Source organism: Pan paniscus, chromosome 11 (genome assembly GCF_029289425.2).
Source record: "Pan paniscus chromosome 11, NHGRI_mPanPan1-v2.0_pri, whole genome shotgun sequence".
In the NCBI taxonomy this organism is placed as follows: domain Eukaryota; kingdom Metazoa; phylum Chordata; class Mammalia; order Primates; family Hominidae; genus Pan; species Pan paniscus.
The window spans coordinates 44,260,184-44,279,200 of NC_073260.2; the positions used below are offsets into that span (position 1 = coordinate 44,260,184).

Here is a 19,017-nt window from a genome sequence, read left to right on the forward strand (position 1 = left end):
TGTGTCTTCTCCCTAGGGGCAATGATGGTGCTGGGGTGTGATGTTTTCAGTATGAAGTTGTGCTTGGAGGCAGTGGCAAGAGCCAGTGGGAGCTTTTCATGGAGCAGGCTGCATTAACCCACGCGCTGTGTGCCTCCTGAAGCTGTGGCAGTAGTGGCGTGACACCTGCCTTCCTGGGAGCCTGGGAAGAACCCCAGGAAGAGACAGTGAAGATTGCATCTCTTGTGTGAGATAGAAAAGAGTTCAGTTCAGTATTGGCAGTGATAAATGCTTGCTGTGTAGGCAAACAGAATGATGAAACAGAAGACATTAAAGACCTCTTTCTCCCCCTAATTAGGATAGGTTCTAGACATTTGGCCTGTGTCAGAGAAACAGCCCTGGCGCTGAACCATGGAAACTAACATTTATTTCGCACCTACTATTAGCCAGATCTCTAGCCGGGCGATTTACATGCATGGCTTCTTTCAGTCCTCCTCACCTTGAGAGGTATTATTTTCTGCATTTCAAAATGAAGACACTGATGCGTAGTGACAGTAAGTGAGTTTCTTCACTGAGAGGCAGAACTACTCATTGAACCTAAATGGGTCTGACTCCAAGTCTTGAGACGTTTCCATCCTGAAAGCGTTCTACCTCAGGTCCTCAAGTAATCTCACCACACACGGTGGTCTAGGGCGTGTCTGCATCCTGTTGTTGGAGATTTTGAACCAGAGGAAGGGGTCACTCCAGCAGAAGGGGGGAGGTCACAGGATGACCTGGGCTTCCCCCTATGCTGTCCTCTCCTGGTTCTTTCCCTAGTGCACAGGAGATAAAGACACATGGCATTTGAGCTATAGTCAGGTCTGTGGCCGGTGAGCCCCAGACTTTACAGTGCAGTGGAAAGGGGGTGTTTGTCCTGTTGGAGAAGCAGATTCTAGGGCCCCACCCCCAGAGGTTTGGATTCAGTGGTCTGGGTGGGACCAAGGTGGTCTGCAGGATAATTCAGATTGAGGTCTCTGCACATCACATCCTGAGAAACGCTGACTTAGGCCCTCCGGTTTTCAGTCTTGGCTCCTCCTGGGCCTCTGCATACATTTGTGGCAGACCTAGAGATGATATCATCAGGTCAGTGTATGCAGGAGCAGGCATTGGAGATGAGCCAGAGGGCAGGAGGTGGGCCTTGGCCGTGACCATGAAGAGGGAGAAGGGAGAAGGTTAGAGGTATCCAGAACCCAGGAACTGGGGTTACGCAGCTCTCAGATTATACTCCATGCTTATCCGAACTGCGACTTCAGATACAGCAGCATCAGATGGGAGACGTGCTGGGAGCGCGTAATGCTCGCTGCTTCCCGTGCATGTGCCTCACTCACTTCTGTGAACTTCCTCAAAGTCAGTTTTATCATCTACATTTTATGGAATTGAAAACTGAGGAGACCTAACACCGTTTTTAAAAATTATCCTAAGGCCAGGCACGGTGGCTCGCGCCTGTAATCCCAGCACTTTGGGAGGTCAAGGCACCTGAGGTAAGGAGTTTGAGACCATGTGGTGAAATTCCGTTTCTACTGAAAATACAAAAATTAGCCAGGCGTGGTGGCGCATGCCTGTAATGCCAGCTACTCAGGAGGCTGAGGCAGGAGAATCTCTTGAACCCGGGAGGCAGAGGTTGCTATGAGCTGAGATCACGCCACTGCACTCCAGCCTGGGCCACAGAGTGAGACTCCTTCTCAAAAAAAAAAATCCAACAGTCCAAGCGCAGCAGTCTCCCTCTAACCTCAAAAGCCTCCTCAGAAATAACCTGGTATCAGTGGGCTGTGCAGATTCTTGTAGTCTTCTTTGCCTTTATATATGAAAATAACTTTGTTTTATGTTTGTTTTCACATAGGTGGAATTATACTGACTCTTACTCTGTGACTTGCTTTCTTCACATGACAGTAACTCCTGGACTGTTTCTGTAGCAGCCACACAAGTCTCCTTTATATTGCCAATATCTATCTTTATCCCAAAGACAAGATGAATGTTCAAAAACGGTAATCCAAACTCACTTCTAAAAATGGGTGTGTGTTTAAAGAAGAGCTGCTCAGCTGAGGCAGTTTTGCTGCCGAGGGGATTTGAGCAATGTCTGGGGACATGTGTGGTTGTCACAACTTGTGAGGGGGCTCCTGGCATTGAGGGGGTAGAAGGCGGGAATGCACAGGTCAGGCCCCTGCAACAAGGAATTGTCAGGCCCAAAATGTCAATGGTGGCAACACTGAGAAAATGTGATCGGTTTAAACCTACTTATCTTAATGGTGTTTCAACAGCCTTATTAAGGGGCTTGACCAATATGTAGTTTATCAACACCAGCCTTTGGTGTAGTGGGGTGAGTTGTGCTCATGTTGGAGAAGCAGATTCTAGGGCCCCACCCACAGAGTGCATACTTGAGAGGCAGAGGTGTGAACATTGCCCTTGAGCTCAGGAGCTCCAGAGCAGCCTGGGCAACATACTGAGAGCCCATCTCCTAAAAAACAAAAACAAAAAAGTGCTGAATAATAAGTCCATTTTAAACATATGGTAAGATTTCAGATTTTCTGAGGAAAAAATTAATTAGACTTGGCTTCTTCTCTTATTTGAAATTAGCAATACTTTTATACATCTCAAAGTGTGGTTTATGAAAGAGGCAAAATTGTCAATGACTACATGTTGAATTTTGCTTCCTAACCATGTAATGGAGACAAGTGTTTCCGAAAACATGTTTTATATGGTTAGTTTTCCTGCAGATGGGAATTGTTCGCTGAATTATACTTTGTCCACTTAGGCTTAGGTAGATATGGATTCTGTGAAAGTGGAAATCATTGAACAGTTTAAATACTGGATTAAAAGAAAAGGAACTATGGTAATTGCAGATCTGTTAGATGGAATCTGTCGTGCCCTAGTAAGAGTGATAAGGAAGACCATTAACTGTTGGAAGCAAGTTGTTGGGTTCGAGGTTGGGAATTGGGCATGATTTGTTTCCTGTGTCACTGCTTAGGTTAATTTACTCAGACTGCCATTTTTGTGTTGGAAGGAAATAAGGTCTAGGCCCTAAGCTTAGACTGTCTTCATGCCTAAAGAAGTCCAACCATTCATTATTACTTCGCTAAAGGATGCATTAACATGAATATATATAATAAAGATAATGACTCCTTTTTTCTCAACAAATTTTAAATTAACTTAAACATGCCTTATTTTCAGAAAGAATTAAAAGTAAAACCATACCTTTAATTTAGGACTGACTTCTGCATTTCGATTGTAGATTATTCTAGTATGAAGAGTGCTATTTGCATGTTGGAATATCTTTTAATTCTTAATTTGTAAGTTACAAAGAAATAGGAGACTGAAATACTTTTTATCTTACAAAATTCCAAACACCTTTTCAAGCAATTTATATCTTATTTCTATAATAGTTTTATCACCAGCCAATGGGTATGCACTGTATGTCATAATATGGAAAGAAATTCTTTATCATTTCAGATATTAAGGATTTCAGATTTTAAGAGTTATCAGTGAAACCATGTTACAAGAATATTTCCTTCCTGAGACATCTCAGTATTATAGGTGGCTTCAGACTAACAGGCACAGAATAGGATAGTGTGAAGTATCTGATTAGCTTTACTGTACTTGGTACCTTTAGGACGTTCAGCCAGAGGTGATTGGAGGGATTTGCACGTCTACCACTCGTGTATCTGTGAACCATATCTCCTTTAGTGCCTGCTTTTGAACTTTATATAAACAGAATGATGCTGCCTGTTTATTTCTATAATTTTCTTCTTTCCCTTAGCATGTGCTGTTCTTGGCCCCTTGCTTCTCCATGTGAATTTTGGAAAAGCTTCTGAAGTTCCACCAAAAACCCTATTTGGAATTGTTGCTGGTACTGCATTGAGTTTCTATGCCAGAGAACTGACATCTTTGTGACATTGAATTTTTCTTGCTAAGATCCAAGGTCTTCCTTTATGCAGACCTTTCACATGTATTTTTAACAGTTTTGTAACACGAATCTTCTTTGCTGTCTTGTCATGTAATGCTTTGCCGGGGAGTGGTGGTCCATCTTACTCTATAGAGGACATTTCTTTCCTTTTTTAGTGAAGTAAATGTAGGTGGTGCTTATGAGTTGTTTTAATTTCTAGTTTGTCTTTGTTTGCAGGGGGAAGTGATAATTTAAAATTGTGTTGTAAGAAAATTGGCCAATTTTCACCATGGTATTTAATTTAGAAAAATATAAGTCACTTGCAGGTAATTTAGTCAATTTGGGCATTTTGATATTAAGTAAACAGTTCCAGTATAATAACATAAATGCTTTCCTAGATGTTTACATATAATGCCATAATTATGTAAATAAATAAAATTCATTTAATTACATTAAATTTTTTTAATGTTTACATTAAAAAAAGGGGGGGAGAAGCAACTAATTCAGCATTCGGGCACAAGTATTTTATATGGTCATGGTCAGAGAGCCCTCTAGGTATTCGACATGGTAGCATGGCCACAGGCCCAGGACTGAATAGACTGGTTTCAGGAAAGAGAAGGTTAAACACACCGAGTTATACCTGAGAAATACATTTTGGTGGGCCAAAAATAATTGAGTGTATCGGATGGAACTAACAAAAGCTTTCTTTTACTAACCAGGTTTGCAGGAAAAACATGTTTTTAAATATGTAGATATGCATTATAACTTCTATTTAAATACAGCTGAGGTTGAATTTCTCAGGACCCCTTTCAGCAAAGATGGCCCTTTGCTTCTGCTTTTCCTGTCCGTCCTGGATGTTCTAATCCCAGCTCCCGAAGGTTACTGCAAGCTGAGTGGCACCAAAGCAACACCGTAGCCAATGAAAGTACATCCCCATTGGTATGCAGGTTCTGGTCAGTGTTACCAACATGAGTTAATGTCTTTGAAGTAAAAGCACATAGCGATGTCATGTTTTCCCAGTATTCTGTGGGTATTTTATGACCTGCAACTTAGGAAAGCAAATTGTGAAAAAGAAAACTTGTTGTGTTCGCCTATAACAAGGTCACAAGGGAATCCTGCAGCGATTATGTTCTTCACTAGCTGTAAGAGAGAAATCTGTGCTCTTGGTTTTGACTCAGCTGGTCTTTATTGAATGACTATTGTGTGGCTCACAGCTGTGCTAGGAATGTGAAGGACAGCGAGGCAGTGCCTGCCGTGGAGCGCCTGCATGCTAACGGTGGACAGAGGAGAGCAGGCTCACCGTTACACTGCAAGGTGACCTTGGAAGGTGCAGGGAGAGAAACACAAGGGAGGAACCACAGAGACTCCAGAACAACATCTTGCCCAGTCAAGAACTAGAACAGGAATCCTAGAGAAAGGTGAATTTTGAAAGATGGGTATGATTTTGGCAGCTAGAGATGGGGGCGGGGAGTTTGTTGGGTTTCTCAGAAGAAGGAAAAGGTCTGGAGGTGGGAAGGGGCTGGGTGAATTTGGTGACCAGCCAGGAGTCTGATGTCACCAAGTCACAGGGATGAAAGAGAAAGGCAGGGGAAGTGAGTTTGCGCAGGCGGGCTGAGGCCATGTAGGGGCAGGCTGGAGTGGGGGCCGGGAGCCTTAGGGGCTGACAGGAGAGGTTTTCCCACCTTTTTTCTCTACTCCTTCCCCAGTCGCCTTCCCCTGTCCCAGCCACATCACACATGCATTCTTTCTGTCTTCCCCTTGCCTCTCCCTCCTCCACTTTGTCTTCTTCCCCAGCCCTCAGAATCAGCTCAGATGCCATTGTCTTTGGGAGCACCCCAAAACCCAGCAGTTGGAACTCATCTCTCCTTGCTCTGTTCCCACAGCGGCTGCCTCACCAAGAGTCATTCCAGCACTCAGCAAGCTGGCTCACGTGATGGCTATTCCCACCTGCAGCACCCTTCACCAGGCTGCAGGGCTTCTCACCCCAGTGGTCCCAGGAGAGTGGCTTGAAAGCAGATCATCCTCAACCTGTGTTTGTTGAATGAATAAATAAGGGATCCCTATTTATAAGCACGTTTTTCTTGGAGATGGAGTCTTGCTCTATCTCCCAGGCTGGAGTGCAGTAGCGCGATCTTGGCTAACTGCAAGCTCCGCCTCCTGGGTTCACGCCATTCTGCCTTGGCCTCCTGAGTAGCTGGGACTAAAGGCACCCGCCACCATGCCCAGCTAATTTTTTGTATTTTTAGTAGAGACGGGGTTTCACCATGTTAGCCAGGATGGTCTCGATCTTCTGACCTTGTGATCCGCCTGCCTTGGCCTCCCAAAGTACTGGGATTACAGGCGTGAGCCACCACGCCTGGCCAACACCTTTTTTTTTTTTGTATATTTTGTATAAAGAGATATGCCATGGAGAGCAAAGTGATGGAAATTCTAAAAGACTTTAATGATCAGATGAAGAAATTGTTTAGAGAAGCATAATATACGTGCTTTGTCTTAGTTTGAGAATACTGACCACAGTTTGGCTCTCCTAGCCCTTTGCCTGAGCAAAACCCACAACCCTTCTTCCACACCCAGACCATGTTCCAGGCCACAACCCATTGCTCCAGCTTTCCTAACCTGCCTGTGAATGTGCTGCCTGTTACACGAGGGAGCAGATACAGTGAGGCAAGGACAACTAACAGCACCCAAAAGCAAGGGCAGTGGATTTCCCTCTGCTTTATTTAAAACTCCCCTTCTTAGGAAAGTTCACTCGCATGATCTAAGCACATTCAATGGCTTTTCACACATGAGCAGAGTTTCATTCTTTTACATGAATCGAAATTGGGCTTAAAATCATTTTAGGTACAGCCATCTTAGTTCCCATACTTTCTACTCATGAAAGATTTTATATCAGTGGTCAGGATGATAAAATCTGTACATCTTTATGTCTGAACCTGTTCATTTATATCCACATCCTTTTCTTAAATACTGATTTGTATATTTAGAAACTCAGTGCTTCATTAGTAAACTGAGGGAGTTAGAGTAAAGGATCTCCAAGATCGCTCTGCCAGCATTTGAGAAAGAACCTATTATTATATGACTATAGGAATTTATTTTTGTCCAAGAGCCAATGCCTAATCTTTAACGGTTTTGTGTTTAGACTATTTACCACTAGGTGGCGGTAAAAAAAAAATTATTCTTAGCAATGAGAAATGCTCATCAGTATTTAAGTTTACTATAAAATAAAAATTTAGAGGACCAAAGTTTGAGGTGTCTGTTTGAAAACTACGTAACCATATACTGGCCTCTGTATGTTGTTTCTAGGACTTAACACTGATTTTATTCAGGGAAAAAACTCTTGTGGCACTTCATAGCCACTTATATTACAGAATTATGGAAAAAAGATGTAAATTAAAATATGTAATTTTGTTTTTTATATACACAGACACACACACACACACACACAATGTGTATATGTGTGTGTGTGTATGTGTATATATAGAGAGGAGAGAGAAAGGTTAGGTACATTCAAGGTTTCCGGCATCCACTGAGGGTCTTGGAGTGTATCCCTTGCAGATAAGTGAGATACTACATTTTCATTTTTCCAGGACATTATATGTTAAAGTCAGCTCGTGCAATGCAGACATTGGAAGTTTAGTCATGTGCCTTATAATGACATGTTGATCAACAACAGCCTGCATGTACAATGGTGGTCTCATAAGATTATAATGGAGCTGAAAAGTGTCTATGACCTAGGGACATCATAGGTGTTATAATGTAGTATAACACATTGTTCACATGTTTGTGGTGATTCTAGGTAAACAAACATCCTGTGCTGCTAGCCATAGGAAAGGATAACACATACAATTATATATAGTACATAATTACTTGATAATAATAAATGGCTATGTTATTGGTTTATGTATTTAACATACTATACTTTTTGTTATTTTAGAGTGTACTACTTATTTAAAAAAAAAAAAAAAGTTGGCCAGATGTGGTGGCTCATGCCTATAATCCCAGTGCTTTGGGAGACCAAGGCAGAAGGATCACTTTAGGCCAGGAGTTTGAGACTAGCCTGAGTGACATACTGAGACCCTGCCTCTACAAAAAATAAAATTAAATTTAAAAAATAAGCCTCAGCTTATTCAGTCTCAGCTACTTGAGAGGCTGAGGCGGGAAGATTGCTTGAACCCACGAGTTGAAAGTTGCAGCGAACTGTGATTGCTAGCCTGGGTGACAGAGCAGAGCAATACCCTGTCTCAAAAAAAAAAAAGAGTTAACTGTAAGACAGCTTTAGGCAGGTCCTTCAGGAGGGATTCATTCCAGAAGAAGACATTGTTATTACAGGAGATGACAGCTCCACATATGTTATTGTTATTGCCCCTGAAGACCTTCCAGTGGGACAAGATGTGGAGGTAGAAGACAGTGATATTAATTACCTGACCCTGTGTAGGCCTCAGCTAATGTGTGTGTGCTTCAGTTTTTCTCTTTAATATTTAAATTTTTATTGATACATAATATGCATACAGAAGTACATGCACAAAGCATTAAGATAAAGCTCAGTGAATTATTACAAGGCAAATACATTTTTGTAACCACAAGATAGAATCAGCCTTGTTCATGCTTCTGACATCCACTTTCTTCCTTCTTCCTCTCCAAAGGTAGCCAAAATCTTAAGAGCTAATGTTATGGATAAACTTTGTCTTTTTAGACAAGTGTTTTATTACAGAACATTTTAAACATATACAAAATAAACAAAATGGTGTAATAGACCTGACACTCAGCCTCAACAACTACTCATCCTGTGCTATTTCTGCTTCATCTATACTTCAGCTCATTCCCCATCCCTTTATTTTTTTATTTTTATAAGATAAGATGTATGTGCATTGAAATGTATAATCTTTATTGTACCTTTTTGACAAATCAGTACACCCATATAACTTTTTATCCTCTTAAGAATAGAATACCGGCTGGGCATGGTGGCTCACACCTGTAATCCTAGCACTTTGGGAGGCTGAGGTGGGCAGATCACTTGAGGCCAGGAGTTCGAGACCAGCCTGGCCAACATGGTGAATCCTTATCTCCACTAAATACACAAAAATTAGCTGGGCGTGGTGGCGCACACCTGTAATCCCAGCTACTCCGGAGGCTGAGGCAGGAGAATCACTTGAACCCGGGAGGCAGAGGTTGCAGTGAGCTAAGATTGTGCCATTGCACGCCGGCCTGGGTGACAGAGCTAGTAACAATCATTAATGTGCATATGAATCACCTGGAAATATTATTTTAAATCCAGATTTTAATGAAATAGGTCAGATTTTGATAAAATAGGTCAGGGTTTTGTCTGAGAGTTTGTATTTCTAACAAAGTACAGATTCATAGAGCACATGCTAACTACAAGGTCTCTTTTATCTAAAGTAAATAAAATTTGATGAATAAACTAAGGGAAATTGACCTTAGATGAAAGAACACATCAAAACACATGTGCAATATGCTATCTGTAGGAGCATTTGGTTAACAAGAGCATAAACCAACCAAGCAATTTTATAATTATTTTAATCCAAAGTTAGCGAAATCTCTGTTATGGTTTCCATGGAAATGCTCCTTCAGGCTAAGAAATGTTAGTATCACCAGAGGGCACTGGTTAAAAACACCACAGATTTGGAAGTCGATGTCTTATAAAGTAAGTGACAGACCCCTCTTTACACCCATAAGTGGCTTTTACAGAGTTACCCAAAATTCAGTCATTTGTACACCAAGTGTAGATAATTTTCATAGCTTCCTATTAAAATTATATTTTAATGCCCTTACAAAATTTAACTCAATTTTCTTATAAAATGAAATAATATTTTTATATGACATTGTTATTCAGCTTAAACCTACATACTTGTATTGGGTGCTGTGTCTGTGTGTTGACCACCCAGTGTTCTTTGGGGTTCCACTCTTTGCACAGGCACCACAGCTGGAGAAACACAGATGCACAGACACAAGCTGGATCCTGCGTCTCTTCCTGCCTCCGGGCATCAGGGCGCCAGTCAGCCTGGTTGTGCGAATGGAGGTCGTGTTCCTTAGCACAGAGGGACTCATTCCAGGGCGCTCCCCTCAGAGGAGGAAGAGACCGGAAGGTCGTTTTAGGGGGCACTTCCTGGGACATGGGCCAAGCCTCCTAAGGAGTGAGGGCTCCAACCAGCAGGTACAGACCTCTCAGAAGTGAGGGATAAGGCGGCCATTCTGAACCTGGATCTCCACCACCCCTTGTCCCATCTCATCAAGACAGTTCTGAGGGGCTATTGTGGCACATGTCTGGACGTTAGAGGCTGGAGGACAATGTGGGCTTTGATGGGATTCAGATAAGGTCTGTTCCAGGGAGGCAGGAGGTTGATGCTCAGCATCTGGGATGGTGTCCTTGTGGACAGTGAGTTGCCTCTTTGGGTACAAGTCCATTTTCACTACAGAAGAGGCTAGAGCAGGGGTGTCCAATCTTTTGACTTTCCTGGGCTACATTGGAAGAATTGTCTTGGTCCACACATTAAATACATTAACACTAATGATAGTTGATGAGCTTAAAAAAAAAAAAAAGCAAAAAATAATCTTATAATGTTTTAAGAAAGTTTACAGATTTGTGTTGAGCTGTGCACTGACAAGCTTGGGCTGGAGAGTCTGAACGGCTCCCCGATGCCCTCTCTGATTCTCTTTGGCAGCAAGGCCTTGAAGGGGCTGAGTCTCAGTGTCTTGGGGAAATTCTGGAAAGCCTGTTTGGGAACCTGAGAAGACCTCTTGCCTGGAGCTTGAATGCTTGATTTGCTGTCCTGGCCACATGCATGCTTGGCAGCCAGAGAGCAGGGTTTGCATTCACACCGGCACAACAGTGAGCCAGGGGTTGAAGTGACCAGGACAAGTGTCTGGGTGGCAGTGTGCCTCAGTTTTTAACAAAAAAGTTTAAAAAGTAAAAAAAAATTAAAAAATTAAAATAGAAAAGCTTATGATGTAAGGATATAGTGAAAGAAGGTATTTTTGTACCGCTGTACAATGTGTTTTAGGCAAAGCATTGATTGTAATAGTCCAAAAGTTCAACAAAAATAAAAGGTTTATCAAATTTGAAAGTTGCGGTAAGCTAAGAATAGTTTATTGCTGAAGAAAGAAACAAGTTTTTATGAATTTAGTGTAGCCTAAGTGTACAGTGTCTGTAAAGTCTACAGTGGTGCAGAGTCATGTCTTCGGCCTTCACATTCACTCCCCATTTACTCACCCAGAGCAACTTCCAGTTCTTCAGGCTCCATTCATGGGAAGTGTCCTATACAGGTGTACCATTTTTTCAGTGTTATACCATAGTTTTACTGTACCTTTTCTATGTTTAGATAGGTTTAGATCACAATGTTACAGTATTCTGTACAGTCCCATGCTGCACAGGTTTGTAGCCCAGGAGCAATAGGCTCTCCCATGTAGCCTAGGTGTGCAGCAGGCTGAGCCATCTGGGTTCACGTAAGTACACTCTGTGATGTTTGCACGCAAAGAAACTGCCTAACGAAGCATTTCTCAGAATGTATCCCAGTTGCTAAGTGATACATGACTGTAATATCTAGGGAACTATTTGTGGCTATTTTAAACATTACTTAAGAATTATTTACAATCTCTCATCTCACCCTCTGAATCTATCAAATGTCAAGACGGAGCTCATACAGTATTGGGAAGTCACCCTCCGTGAGCTGGTCCCAGGCCCAGGGTGTGAGTGCTTCTGGGAGGCTGTGGGTTAGGGGAAAGCCTGGGCATGGTTTTGTTTAACATCTACAATCTTAACTGACCCTTAGCTGTTACTGCTCAAAACTGGTTTCCTTCAATTGCATACTACATTACTTTCCATCTCAACCAGGTTTGTAGCGCCTTGCGCTCTAATTTTTTAAGGGTGGATTGTGATATATAATAACAGTAGCCACCTGTTTATGGGTGGCTTAATTGAAACTTTGCTGAATTGAATTTGATTAAAAACTGATCCTGGGATTTTCAGTGAGATGCCATGCTTAGAGAACATAGTGCCTCACACATTGTAAGCACTTGGTAAATTGTGGTTGTCACAATTGCTAGAATTCCTTCAAGAAGTCAATTCTCACAAGTGAGGGGCATAGGAGAGCTCCCCAGGCAGAGGGGATTGGACATACTAAAGTCCTGATGGCCCCAAAAGCCTGTGGCCCTCCAGGGTCGCAAACAGGCTAGTAAGGAGAAGTCAAGTCTGGTGGCGGGTGTGGGGTGTGCTGGTGAGCCAGGCTGCTTCACTTTGAGAAGTTTGGGCTTCACAGTAAGAGTAACTGGAAGCTGTAAGGGTCTCAGACTGAGAGCATTCAGATTTGCATTGTTAAAAACTATCCCAACAGTCTCATGGACAGTGGATACAGGGAGGTTCATTATAAGGTTTGGCCATAGAGTAAATAACTAGCCTTGGGCAGGCTGCTTAAACTGTCTTGATTTCCTCCTCTTTAACCCAGATTCAGTAACAGTACCTACCCGTAGGCTGTGAGGATTAAATGAGTTGCTATATGCAATTGGCTTAGAACAGCCCCTGGTGTGTAGTAAATGCTTTAAATGAGTGTTAAATAGAATGCAAAAGTCTGGTTTCTGAGCAGAAGGTTGCATTCTTCTGACACTGCCCTCCCCTCACCTAGCATCAGACTGACCTGCTCTGTGCAAACCCAGACTGCTGCCGACTTGGAGCCCACCTACTTTCCAAACCAAGTCCTCCCTTCTCTGCCTGGGTCTGACTTGGACACCTCCGCGTGGATTTGACATATGGCTGGCCAGACCTGGCCGGGCTTTCCCTTTTCCCAGAACACCTGCACTGCACCCCACTGGGGATTCAGGCTCCATCCTGGCTTGCTAAGAGCACCAAGTGCTCTCCCTGCTGTGCAGGCCCCACCCTCTGCCTTCACAAGTTCAGTGGAGTCCAGCAGTAAGCGCAGCTGGCAGTAAGCGCCTCCACAGATGGCACGCTGGCTTGTACCTGAGCTCCCTGACTCTGCCCGCCCAGCCATGGCTGCTCCCTCTCTCTCCCAGATTGCACTTGGTGTTGGAAGAGAACACCACTAACATGGAGACGAACTCTCTTGGGGCTATGGTCAGCTCCTATTTGCTTTCTGTATTTGCGGCAGATTTGAACTGAAAGAGGGAAAAAACAATAACAAGCAAGTGGCCCCATCCTTCTCTCTACCTTAAGCAAGGTTCACTCTAACTCTCTAACTCTGTAAGGTTCCTGTTCTTACCCCTTTCCAGTGGATTCATTTTTTTGTAAATCATGTAGTACATATTACTGGGGTTTTTTTGTTGTTGTTGTTTTTATTAATCATGAACATCTTCTACTGAGTAGTAATGTTTTAAAGCTACTTTGTTAACTTGCAATTCTAATTTGAAAACTGTAGATAGGATGTCATGTAGAAATGGCAGGTTTCCACTTACATGACTTAGGAGTGTTGCCTGGATTCTCTTTTAAGGATACGGAGGCAGGTCTGAGCTCACAGGGAGAAAGTACATGATCTGCACAAAAGGTTGCATCCCAGATTCAGGGTAGAGTTCCCCCCAGGGGTAGGGCTGTTGAATCATGATGGGGAAGGGAAGAGGGCATAGAAGGCTTCTTCTGTATTTCTAATGTTTACTGATTAAGCTTGAAGGTTTGTGGAATTTGACATTATATTTTGTATCTTTTTGGATGTGTGAGATACTTTATGATGAAATTGAAATGACCACCGTGATAATGGTAACCACCCAGAGTGTCACTGGTATGTGTGCCACATGCTTGTCATCCCGGGTCTGTGGAGCCTGCCTGCCCATCACTGAGGCACCCTTAGCCTCCACCCTGGATTAGACTGTCATTTCCAAGTATTTGTGTATGAAGTTACATACATACATTTATATGCACAGATGCAAATTCATTTTATCTTGTAATGTGTTATCACAAAATGCAGTATAGGACTTTTTTAAAGATCAAATATTTCCAAATAAAACTTTTTCAAAAAATATTTTTCCTGGTAGTAAAAGAAGCACATACATGTATGGAAAGCTAGGAAATTGTACTTAAGTAGAAAGAAGAAGAAAAAATATATATATATATATAATGTTAATATAAATGTTAGCAGTCTCTAGGGTGGTACTATTATGGGTCTCTAGCACCACCCTAGAAACTGCTAACATTTGGTGATAGCTGTGATCTAAATATATCCCCTAAAATTCATGTGTTGAAACTTAATCACCCATGTGATAATATTAAGAGGGGCTTTGGGGGTTGATTAAGTCATGAGGGCAGAGCTCTCATGAATGAGACTGGTGATTTTATAAGAGGTGGAAGAGAGTGCCCTGGGCCCTTTCTGCCCTTCTGTCCCTTTCACCATGTGAAGACACAGCATTCATAGTGTCCGTTTCCTCTAGAGGGCACAGCAACAGGGCATCACCTTGGAAGCCTTCAGCAAACACTGAACCTGCCAGCTCCTTGGTTCTGGACTTCCCAGCCTCCAGAACTGAGACATAAAGTTCTGCTCTTATAAATGACCCAGTCTGAGGTACTTTGCCATAGCAGCACAGACTAAGACAGTGATATTTTCTTCCATTGTTTTTCCATTCTCATTTATGGATTATTTTTATATTGATGAGATCATTTCTGAGTATAACATTTTACATCTTTCTTCATTTAGTAGTATAATATAACCATTTTAAATACTATTAAAATTATTCATAAACTTTTCTTTTCCTTGGAGACAGGGTCTCACTCTCAACTCCCAGCCTGGAGTGCAGAGCCTCAATTTCTGGAGCTTGAGTGATCCTCCTGCCTCAGCCTCCTGAGTAGCTGGGACCACAGATCTGCACCACCATGCCCAGCTAATTTTTTTGTATTTTTTATAGAGGTGGGGTTTCTCTGTGTTGCCCAGGCTAGTCTCGAACTCCTGGGCTCAAGTGATCCGCCCGTCTCGGCCTTCCAAAGTGCTGTGATTATAGGTGTGAGCCACCGTGCCTGGCCCCTTTGTAAACATTTTAGTGGCTTACAGTGAGCCACTATATAAGCATATTAATCATTCTCTGCTGTTAGACAATTTTTACTATATGAGAAATAACCACTATAGTGAACATCTTCGAGCATAGTTCCTGTCATCATATTTGCATTTATTTCCTTAAATGTATGCCACATATATCAAAGGTTCTGAATATTTTGAAGACATTTAATATATTTTTTTCAAGTTGCTTTCTATAAGGCAGGGCCTCTGTTAGCCCGTAATCGGTCTTTGTTCAGGTGATAAACCTCTAGGCAGACACACCCCTGTAAGTCCAAGCTTCATGATGGGTTCTGGGCTGTGTTGCCTCTGCTCACACTTTGGGCGCCTCAGTGCCATTCACAACTGCACTCTGTATGGAAGACCCTATTTCTATTCCTCCAGGAGCTCACACAGAGTACATGTTTCATAGAACCCCATACAGCATTAGCTATTCATGTCTGTAAAAAACTTGAATTCATTAAGTGAAAGTGCCATACAGGTGTTTTACCCTACCCTTTTTGATTATGGAGGATGAACATTCATTTATGTGTTTCTTAGCTATTTGTATTTTATGAATTATCTATTCATATTCATTGTTATGCTCTTAGTGTTTGTCGTATATTTTGTACATTAATTTGATAACATAGAATCTGTACTGTTTGTTGTTAATGTTCTTCTTAGTTTGTGCTCATATTATTTTTCTGGTAAACACAAGATTTTATTTTTATTGAGCACAGCCAAGCCTCTTCCCTGATGATTTACTCGCAGGATTTTCAGTTCTCAGAGTTCTTTCTCATTCAGATACTTGAAAAATGTTCATGTTTTCGTCTTGTGTATTATTTCATTTTTACATTTATCTCTGTGATTTACATTAAACTGGAGTATATTTTGATGAATAATACCCGGTGAGAATCTTTTTTTCTTTTTACAAATAGTTTTTGAGGCACCATTTATTACATAATCTGTCCTTTCCCTACTGATTTGTGATGTGTTCTCTATCTTATATTAAATTCTAATATGTGGATCCTTTTGTAGTTCATGAGCGTGATGATTGGGTGTTTCACGCACGTGTGTGCAATGTGCCACCCTTGAACCTTGTATGACATTGGCACGTTACCCATCTGACCTCAAAAAAAAAGCAAAGAAAAATTATCATCTCTGTTAAACATATTTTACTGAGTTTAAAAACAATAAAGATTCCATTCTTAATATAGGTAAAGCACTGCGCATTGATGATATATATTTTTGTTTCACTGCTAATGTTTGTTTAAATTGACTTCTTTTTAATGTGTTAACTTTAATGCTAACATTTCTCTTTTACACTTTGAATCAAAGTAAATTGGGTACTTTGACAAACAGATTTTTTTGTTTCATAGAGACCACCCCCATGTACAAATAAATTGTAGGCATTGTACATAAAAGGCACTTGCATTTACTTTTAAAGAAGTTAACTTTTTCTGTTTATGTTTTTTAGGGTGTATTATCTCATATACTTTCAGCACTCAGATTTGATAAAGAAGTTGCTCTTTTCACTCAAGGTCTTGGGTATGCACCTATAGATTACTATCCTGGTTTGCTTAAAAATGTGAGTATTTAAAATTTATCACTTTTGAAATGTTTAATGCTGAATGTGCCATCAGCAAAAAGAGTAAATGGAAATATTTCAGTCCTCCAGAAGAGATGTTTAACTTTTCTTTGTTTATCTCTTCTTACCTTGGGCAGACTTATGGCCATGTACGGAAGAAATGTGAGATGGGAAGTTATGAGAAAGAAGGAAACCAGGAAGGGTTTTCCTAAACCAACCAATCAGCCTCTCTTTCTAGGGACACATCTCACTTATTCACTCAGAGATGTTTGAGAGAAGAGCTGTTCTTAGCTATTATAAATACAGTCTTGTACTGTTGAAAGAATCTTGTATTTCAAATAACCTGATTGGAATTTTCTGTTAAAGCAAAACAGAAAATTTAGTACATAGTTTTACATATTTACCTGTTAATATTAAAGCATTGTTTTCTTCTGGCTTAAATTATAGCCAAATGTGAGAAATTTTAACTTACAATCTTGATGTAACTCTTCTAAAAAATGTTATGAGATTTTTAAATGTTTGTTAACCATTCCGGTGTTTTGGAAGCTTTGTACAATAACAACTTTTTTTTTTTTCAAATGAACTGAATTTTAAATGAAGAAGTAAACTAACTTTTCTTTAAATGGATTTGGTTTTAATTCTTAGGAAATTAATGACCTGTCTATTGTTCATTGCTTAAATAGGAATGCAGAATTATAGACATTAAACATAAAATCCCAGTTATTAGTAAATGTGACATGGCACTGCTTCCTTTTCACTCTGACAGAGTAAAACATGAGAAGATGGGGGTTGGGGGAATCTCAACGGAAATATCACTCACACCAAGAAAAATAGAACTGATGTAATCCTGTTTGCAGCGTGAGTTAACCTGCAACTGATTTTGTTTTACAGATGGTTTTATCATTAGCGTCTGAACTCAGAGAGAATCATCTTAATGGATTTAACACTCAAAGGCGGTAGGTGTTAAACTAAACATCCTTCTTCTCAGGTTTCAAAATGTATCAGTTTGGTTATGAGAGGAAAATTTTACAATTCATAGGAAATAGATGTTCAGTTATGGTTGTATTTTATATAGAAAGATTATTTTAGTGGAATACATAGCAAATTGGTGAGTTTTTTCAAACTCTTTTAAAAATCACTATTTTCTCAACTCTCACAGAGCAGTAAGTAAATCATACAATGTCTTTTGTGGGTCCATTAGGTAGAAAGCCCTACATACACAGTAGGGAGCATGAAAGAGCAGTACTTAGTTTTACCCTGGGATTGCTCACTCTGCAAGAGGAGAATGTACACAGATGTAAGTGTGTGCTCTCACACTAGCCTGCCCTGGCTCTGCCTTCTTCTGCTCCCAACACACACATACACACACACACACACACACACACACGATATTTACAAGGCAACATTTGATGTGAACATATGCCCTATTTTAAGAAACATGATATTCCAAAATCTAGACTAAACAAATCAAAGAGATTCAGACAAATTAAAAGGCAATTAATCACATTACAAATGTTTCTTCACTCTGTAAAAGAATCTCAGTTTTCATTGGTGGGCATTTCATTTTTGACATATCATTAACCAAGAGAATCTGGGACTGAGGGACTTGGTGATTTTTTTTTTTTTTTTGTAAAGCTATTGCTAATTCAAGCTCTATCAGAAATGTCTTTGTCCTCAACCTTTAGGAATCCTTTGCACCTAACCCTTAAACTATATAATTATTAGAGGAAAACATTGGAGATAATCTTCATTATGTTGGATTTGGCAATGTAAGAAGAACCATAGGAGACATGGAGAGTGTTTAGATTTATTTATTTACATGTCAGGTAAAGACTTGGATTTGGTTGTGAGGTGAATGTTGACTGATGGATCTTTTGAATTATGTAATTATAAATTTATTTAAAAAGACCTTAAAAATCAGTCAGTGCAGTGTGTATGTACTCCCTACACCAAACTCCCAAAATATGCATCACAGTTGATTTTTTAAAAAGCAGCTGACAATAAACAAAATAATTTTTAAAATCTGTTAACAAATAGAAACAAAGGATCAGAATGCAAAATATAGAAATGACTTGCAAAAATAAATCATAAAGAGGCAAACACTCCATTATAGAAATGAGCAAGGAATATAAGCAGGTCATTACTAGAAGATGAAAACTGAATTAATAATAACATTAAAGGCGTTCTTCAGGAATGACATCAGCAAGATGGCAGAATAGGAAGTCCTAGACCTTATTTTCCAGTAGAGACATTGACTTAACTACAGCATACATCCCAAAAAATTATAGTGAGAACTACAGAACCAATTAAGAAGTCACAGTACTGCAGGCAAGCTCAAAGTCTAGAATAGCCACATTGAAATTGATTAAACAATCTGTTTCATGTCAACTGTGATAGCCCTTTTCCAGGTCTGGCAGCTTGGTGAGATTGGTAGGAAAAACCCAGCTTGTGGCTTCTCTCCCTTGGGAGGGAAAAAGAAGAGTGGAATGTGCATCCAACATTCTCACTTTTTAGGGAGCAGACTGAGGAACTGATTTCTGTCTCTA

General features: G+C 40.7%; 1 protein-coding gene and 1 non-coding gene across 14 annotated transcripts in view; both read left to right on the forward strand.

Annotated features, from left to right (window-relative positions):
* The window catches only part of FANCC (FA complementation group C), a 218,486-nt gene that overhangs the window by 129,018 nt on the left and 70,451 nt on the right, over positions 1-19,017 (forward strand). For all 13 annotated transcript variants that reach the window (XM_008963516.5, XM_008963520.5, XM_008963519.5 and 10 more), the window contains 2 exons: positions 16,361-16,471; positions 17,363-17,427. In XM_008963516.5, the coding sequence (XP_008961764.2) occupies positions 16,361-16,471; positions 17,363-17,427 (176 nt within the window). The remainder of the gene's footprint in view (positions 1-16,360; positions 16,472-17,362; positions 17,428-19,017) is intronic.
* Positions 15,910-16,013, forward strand: LOC112440913 (small nucleolar RNA U13). Its single transcript, XR_003028901.1, has one exon. It is a non-coding gene; the product is annotated as a small nucleolar RNA U13 (small nucleolar RNA).